Source organism: Neomonachus schauinslandi, chromosome 8 (genome assembly GCF_002201575.2).
Source record: "Neomonachus schauinslandi chromosome 8, ASM220157v2, whole genome shotgun sequence".
In the NCBI taxonomy this organism is placed as follows: domain Eukaryota; kingdom Metazoa; phylum Chordata; class Mammalia; order Carnivora; family Phocidae; genus Neomonachus; species Neomonachus schauinslandi.
The window spans coordinates 113,425,375-113,433,079 of record NC_058410.1 but is presented as its reverse complement, the minus strand read 5'-3'; the positions used below and the strand labels follow the sequence as shown (position 1 = coordinate 113,433,079).

At 49.3% G+C, this 7,705-nt stretch overlaps 1 protein-coding gene across 5 annotated transcripts in view; it reads left to right on the top strand.

Moving 5' to 3' along the window:
- Window positions 1-760: 760 nt before the first annotated feature.
- The window catches only part of PNPLA1 (patatin like phospholipase domain containing 1), a 47,232-nt gene continuing 40,287 nt past the window's right edge, over window positions 761-7,705 (top strand). For 3 of the 5 annotated variants that reach the window (XM_021684681.2, XM_021684679.2, XM_044917436.1), the window contains exon 1: window positions 1,018-1,602. In XM_021684681.2, coding sequence (XP_021540356.1) covers window positions 1,398-1,602 — 205 coding nt within the window. In that variant the 5' untranslated portion in view covers window positions 1,018-1,397. Of the gene's footprint in view, window positions 810-963; window positions 1,603-7,705 lie in introns of those variants that run through there. The other 2 variants (XM_021684680.2, XM_021684683.2) reach the window with 2 other exon arrangements.

Sequence of the window (7,705 nt, the reverse complement as noted above, 5' to 3'; positions counted from 1 at the left end):
TGAATCCTGGGCGTCACCCGCATTGTGGATTCCAGGGTGGACCAGGGAGGCCAAGAGTGGATGGGAGTTCCCTGCGACGGGCGAGGCCCTGACATCATATCCTAACAGAGTGCGGAGCTGGACTGAGCACTGAGTGGGGGACTTGGTGTCTCGATTCTAATTCTGCTCCTGCCACTGTACGGTCTTGGGGGGAGGGGAGAGGTGTGATCTTGCCAGCTTTGCGACATCCGAGGCAGAGAAATTTGTGGACTGAGGAGGGGCCTCCTTCCCAGGGCCTCAGTGCACAGCTCCAGGGGGGCATGACCAGTAGCCAACCTGGGTCCCCAGGCACCACCTCCTTTGCCCTCTGGGCTCCAACATACCTCTGACCCTGATGCCCTCATATCTGGCCTCCCAAGCTGTACATTCTTGGGGTTAAATATTGCCATCTCAAATCTATCATTAGAAGAGTGTGCAGTATGAAGCTCCAAACACTTGGAATGATCTAGATTTCAGACTGATTTTTTCCTGTGTGCTTAGGAGACAACATGAAAGTCTGGGGCTTGGGGAGAGGGTGCCACAGGTGAGTGGGTCAGTGTAGGGCCAGGGAGAAAGGGTGGGGAGAGATGGAGAGGCGGTGGTGGGTGGGGCCCTGAAGCCTGACTTCCCTTGCTTTACAATTTTGCCCGTGGCCAGTCCTAACATGTGAGCAAACACCCAAGTTCTTACGTAGGAACAAATAAAAACAATTGTGTAACACACCACACACGCCCCACGGAACCTGGAGAAGGAGCCCAGGGAGGGGTGATGCCGTCGGGGGCATGGGTGGTGTGAGTGTGTCCCCCTCAAAAGCCATAACCAACCTGCTGGCTCTGGCCCCTGTGGGGGAGGGGGCACCTTCCTCTTGGAGGGAGGCCAGCATATAATTCCCTGGCCGCCTCAGCGTGTCGGAGAGAGAGGCACCCTCTGATAACCATCGGGGGAGGTTCTGCAACTCAGTGTGTGAAGCCTCCTGGGCTGCAGGCTGGCGGAGCAGTGCCTGCCTCTTTGGGATGGTCCGGGTGGTAGCTGCCAACACTGCTAGGCGTACGAGGCCCCGGGCAAGGGCTGAGGAGTCTGTGCAGAGATGAATCGAGCCACGCAATGAAGCCAGGGGGGTGCTCGCAGGCCCAAGACGCTGCTCACATATTCGGGGTGCCTCCTGCACCTCGACCTGGGCCTGAAGCCTTTTACCAGCCTTTGGCACTGCCTCCTGGAGGAGCTCGGCAGGCCCAGGCGGTGGCTGTGCGCGCCACCCGTGGGTGTCCCGGCCGACAGGAGAGACGGCCCGTTTCTCGGCTCGGGGCCGGCAGGGCAGCTTGGCCTGAGCTCCAGCAGGAGAGCAGCTTCCGAGAGGCGAGCACTGGGGGGCCGAGGAGATGGAAGAACAGGTGTTCAAGGGGGACCCAGACACTCCTCATTCCATCTCCTTCTCTGGCAGTGGGTTTCTCTCCTTCTACCAGGCCGGGGCCGTGGATGCCCTTCGAGATTTGGCCCCCCGGATGCTGGAAACCACCCATCGCTTTGCTGGGACATCAGCAGGTGCAGTGGTCGCAGCTCTGGTCATCTGTGGGATTGAAATGGGTAAGGTCTTGGTTCTGGGTGCCCTGGGGGAGCCTCTGGGGAGAGTCCTCAAAGTGGAGCCTGAGGATCGCTTGGGGACGCTTCGGGGAACAGAGCCAGGCCTGCTGGGCGGTGGGAAAGGAAGAGGAGGGTTTGAGCGGGACGGCAGGCAGCTGGGACGTTTGAGGTTGGGGTCAGCCAGGTCCCAGTTTCTGACCCACTGGGTGAGTGTGGACCCATCTCTCCCTCTCCCCCGCCCTCAACACTCTTCTGTGATGCTCTGTGGGCCAGGGCCTGGGAGAGGGAAAGGCAGTAGCTTTCCTCCAACATCCTGGTCTTGGAAGTTATGCCATGACACAGTCGGACACTGGGGTGAAGTGTCATTCCTGTTTGGCCTCTTTTAAAGTGCCTGTATTAATATTAAAGTATTGTCCCTGGGTGGGGCAATACTTCACATCTTTACTGCCTCGGTGGGGTAGGTTTGTCAGCTCAGCTTCCAGGTGGCTGGAGAGGTAGAAGCCCTGTGGCTACGGGGATGAACCAGAGGGGGAGAAACCGGGAAGGAATCCGGGAGATCTCACTTCACCTTCTTTCCTGCTGGTGCGGGGCCCCAGAGAGAAGAATGGGGCCCCACCTCTGAGCCAGGGGGCAGGGGAAACGGACACGTGTCCGGTAGTCCCACACTGCAGGGCCAGACCAGCGTCCTCACGGGCTGCCTCGAGTGCATTTATTCATTCACTGTGCCACTGTACAAAGTCCGTGCGCCGCCCGCCCCGACCCGTGAAGCAGACATTCTAGAGAGATGAGACAGAAAGTAAACATTCAGACAGGTAACCTGATGATGTCACCTCAGGACGCCATGAGATCTATGGATAAAATGGTAGCAGGAAAGGGGCAGAGAATAAAGTGGGGGCTATTTTAGAAGGAGTGGTCAGGGAAGCCTTTTTGGAGGAGGCGGCATTCAAACAGAGGCCAGAGTGATGTGAAGATGGGAGAAAGAGTGTTCCAGGGGGACGAGCGGCCGGGGAGCCAGGGAGCGGGGGCCAAGGCTGGAGAGGCAGGCGGGGGTCAGATGGCGCAGGCGCGATGCCTCGCAGCCAGGGCACCACGCTCTGGCTTCACTGGGAGAGCTGAGGAGCCCCGGCAGGCTGTACGGGGGTGGCGTGGCGAGGTGGTGAAGAGCGTGTGCTCCGGGTGGATTGGATCCCAGCTCCGCCATTTCACCATGTGGACCTGGGGCAAATTACTGAATGCCCTGTGCCTCCGTTTCTGCCCCTGTGAAGTGGAGATTCCGCCTGGACCTAATTCCCAGTGTTGTCAAAGCATTAACTGAGCTAGAGTGACGGGTTTATCACAGTGCCTGGCACATGGCAATGCTTGGTGTGTGCCAACTACCTGGTTGGGGTTTTTAAGGAACCTCAGCTGCTGGCAGACTGAGTTGGAGAGGGAAGGGTGGCTGCAAGGAGACTAGCGGGAGACTATGGCGTGTGTGTCTAGCGAGGGATGAACACAGCGGGTAGCCGGGTCTTGAGGGGCGGTGAGAAGCCGGTGGGTTCAGGATGTACTTTGGAGGGAGAGCCAGTGAGACTTGCCAAAGGGCCAGCAGCAGTGCGGGAGGAAGGGGTACCAGCGGGCCGCCTTCCTGCCTGGGGACCTCTGTGCTGGGTGAGAAGTCTGTCTTCATTGTAAAGAATAATAGTGATGCCCATTCACCGAGTACCTTATGGGCAAGATCATTTTTTTCCTTCGAATATTTCGCAAGTTATAAATTCTTTCTCACTGTAAAAAATTCAAACAACGCAAAAGTATATAGGGTTTTTCTTTTTAAAGCCTCTGCTCACCCTCCTTGTCCCCAATCCCACTCTCCCTCCTGTAGCCAGTTCTAAGCACTGTGCTTAGATCCTTCTAGATCTTCTTTTTTTTTTCACTTAAAAACATTTTTTAATTCCAGTATGGTTAACATAGAGTGTTGTATTCATTTCAGGTGTACAATATAGCTATGCAACAATTCTATACATTACTCGGTGCTTATCCTGATAAGTGTGCTGTTAATCCCCTTCACCTGTTTCACCCATCCCCCACCCATCTCCCCCTCTGGCAAGCACCTGTTCTCTATGGTTAAGAGTCAGTTTGGGGGTTTGTCTCTTTTTTTCCTTGTTCGTTTGTTTTGTTTCTTAAAGTCCACCTGGGAGTGAAATCATGGTATTTGTCTTTCTCTGCCTGACTTATTTCACTTAACATGATACCCTCAGGGTCCATCCACGTCGTTGCAAATGGCAAGATTTCATTCTTTTTTATGGCTGAGTAATTATCCATTCATCTATCAATGGACACTTGGGCTGCTATTATAAATAATGCCGCAATAAACATAGAGGTACATATATCCTTCTGAATTAGTGTTTTTGTATTCTTTGGGTAAATACCCAAGAGTGGAATTGCTGGATCATATGGTAATTCTATTTTTAACATTTTGAGGAACCTCCATACTGTTTTCCATAGTGGCTGCACCAGTTTGCATTCCCACCAACAGCACACGAGGGTTCCCTTTTTCCCACACACTCACCAACACTTGCTGTTTCTTGTGTTTTTGATTTTAGTCATTCTGACAGGTGGGAGGTGCTGTCTCCTTGTGGTTTTGATTTGCATTTCCCTGATGATGAGTGACATGGAGCATCTTTTCACGGGTCTGTTGGCCCCCCTACATCTTTTTTTAATGCCCAGAGTCCTCTTTGAATGTAGCAGTTAATGCTTCAGCCGCACAATAGACCCTAGAACAAGCCTTCAGAAAGGAGCTGGGTGAGAGCCCGCACTCTCTCATCTGGGAATCACAGAACTCCTGCCCTTGGAGACATCCTGCCTCTGGGATTCTCTCCCTATCCAGGTATCTGTGTCACTCACCTGCTCTGTTGCTCCCAGCCTCTTCATGTCTTTATTTTGACTTCTTAAAGTACACCATCTGAGGAGTCAGTGGTGTTTCCATCCTCTGGCATTTAAGGACTCATCAGAATTCATTCATTTCAATCAGTTCAACCCATACTGTCAAAAACGGACTCGGACAGGCTGAGGGGAGAGGCACTAGAACCCATGGGGAAACCTAACTGTAGGTGTGACTAAGGCCTGGACCACGCACACTGCCCGTGATCAGGAGAGAAATTCAAGGAGGATGCACATGGGACTTGCCCTTGTCACTCAGCGGCCTGTTTCTGAGATTTATCCATGTCATTCCAGCCTCCTTCATTTGGGTTAACTGCCACGTAATTTACTGTTAGCACTGTTCTAAGTCTTCAGCATATTAACTCACCCAGTCCTCACAGCACCCCCCTGAGGTGAAAACTATAATTGCCTCCATTTACAGAGGAGGAAACTGAGTCACAGAAGATTTAACTAACTTGCCTAAAGTGATACAAACAAGCATGCTGAAAATCGGGGATTAGAACCCAGTCTGGTCTTACCTTTTATTTACTTATTTATTTATTTTTATTTAAAAAATTTTTTAAAGATTTATTTATTTTAGAAAGAGAGAGGGTGTGCACAAGTGGAGGGGGGAGGGCTAAGGGCGGGGAGGAGCCTGTGCTGAGCACAGAGCCCAATGTGGGGCTCAAGCTCACGATCCTGAGATCGTGACCTGAGCCAAAACCAAGAGTTGGACACTTAACTGACTGAGCCGCCTAGGCACCCCTGGCCTCACCTTTTAAACCACTCTGTTTCTTGACAAAGCAGTGTCAGGGAATGCCAATGCTGGTTGCATGGCTCCTAGGGTCAGGGAAGTCTTGAGAGACTTCTCTGAGGAGCAGATGGAATTTGCACCCGGACCTGGAGGGGGCGAGGGAGTGAGCCACGAGACTATCTGGGGAGAGCATTGTACAAAGAGGGACAAGTGACTTGTGAAACTCCCTGTCATCAGTCAGAAGCAGAGCAAGAAGCAGGACTCCATTTCCTGACTTTCTTTGGGATCTTTACCTCTTTCAGTATATATTCCATTAAGACTATATCATGGCTCATCTAGCCATTCTGTGGATGGAACAGCCACGTTTTTGTTATCAACAACACTGTGATGAACATCCTTGTTTACGTCTCACATGCCCACATAGAATGTTTTCCTAGGATACGCATTCACATTAACATTACCAGACTTGGGGCGCCTGGGTGGCTCAGTTGGTTAAGCAGCTGCCTTCGGCTCAGTTCATGATCACAGGGTCCTGGGATGGAGCCCCACATCGGGCTCCTTGCTCAGCGGGAAGTCTGCTTCTCCCTCTGCTGCCCCCACCCTGCTTTTGAGCTCTCTCTCTCTCTGTGTCAAATAAATAAAATCTTTAAAACAAAAAACATTACCAGACCTGACTAAAGTATTCTTCCGAAGTGTTTGTACCAATTTAATCCCTAGCAGTGTATACAAGTACTAATCTCCCCACAATGTCACCAGCTCCTGGAACTGTCAGACTTCAAAGTTCTAAGTCAATCTAATGAATGTGAAACTATATCTCATTTTATTTTGCTTATTTAATCTTAGTATCCTGATTGGTAGTCATGTTAAGCATGTTTTTATTGTATGTGTTATCTGTGTATTTATTGCCTACTTGTGCGCCCTCTTTTGTGACTTGCCTGTTTGCTCTTGAACTTTTCCTGTTTTCTTTTTCGACCATTACCTTGTTCCCTTTAACTTGCAGATGTTCTTTATATAGTCTGCACACGAATCATGCGTCAGTTATAAGCATTGCCGCTCTCCTGTTTCACTCCATGGCTTGTCTTTTTATTTTGGGGATGTCTTTTGTCATTCAGAAAATTTCAGTCTGAAGCACAGTCAAATGTATCAGTCTTTTCCTCTTACAAGTTCTGTTTTAATATCTTTACTTTGTTACAATTATATCTTCTATATTTCCTTTCAAAAGTTCTAGGATTTTTTGCTCTTCAATTAATCCAGCTGGAATTTATTTTGTGGCTAGTTTAAGGTAGAAATAAAAATTTTTTCATTGTTTTGCCACATGATTACCAATTTCCTCACACCATTTATAAGCAACCCTTTTCACCCTGGTTTGAGATGCTCCCTGTGGCTTATTCAAGCTCCTGGATTCTCAAGAGTCTGTCCCTGGAGTCTCTCTTCCCTCCCACTGGTGAATTTGTGTATTTCTATACCACGTCTCACTGTTTTAATCACCGTAGCCTTATTATAAACGGCCATCCCTCTCCTCTGCTCCTTTCTGGATTTATTATTCAAGTATTGCCTCTGTTATTCATGACCCCTCTTTCCTCCTTGTGAAAAAACTCTGTTGGGATTTTAATTGAAATTATATCATCCCATTTATAAATATAGTCTCTCTCTCTATTTCTTCTGGCCTTTTATGTCATTCAATAAAGATTCTGTATCTTTTATTGGATTTATTAGCTTTTGTTGCTATGAAAAATGGGTTCTTGTTTCCAATGGCATTTTCTGATGTAATTGATTACTGTTGGTATAGAGGAATGGTGATTGTTTTTGCATATCGATCTTGTTTTGAGCAAACTTGTGAACATTTTTAATAGTTCCAGGAGTTTGTTGGTAGATTATTTCATATTTTATATGTAAACAATCACCGTATCTCCATATAACCAGAAGTTTGTCTCTTTTTTAAAAAATTCTTTGGGGTGCCTGGCTGGCTCAGTCGGTTAAGCCTCCGACTCATGATTTTCGCTCAGATCATGGTCTCAGGGTCGTGAGATCGAGCCCCACGCTGGGTTCTGTGCTGGGTATGGAGCCTGCTTAAGATTCTCTCTCCCTCTCCCTCTGCCCCTCTCCTCCTCCCCCACTCATGTGCACATGCTCATTCTCTCTCTCTTAAAAAAAAAAAATTCTTCAACATGTGGCATGTGGGGCCTCTCTCCTCCGGTCACACTCCCTCCTCTTGTTCCAGTGAGCTTTCTGCCCTGAGGTTGCCTGTTTTTTTCCTGTGAAAGCAGAGGCAGCAATGGGTCCACCTTCTGGAGATGTGTGCCAAGCCCTGTGATAGGACCAATTTGGGGTACGTGAAAGTGTTTGTAAAAACACTTAGCACAGTGCCTGGTTTTCATTAGTGGTGTAGTAAAGGTTTCTGTTCATTCATTTACCTGAGGATAGATGTGTTTTTGTGACAACTGGTGGGGGGACTCA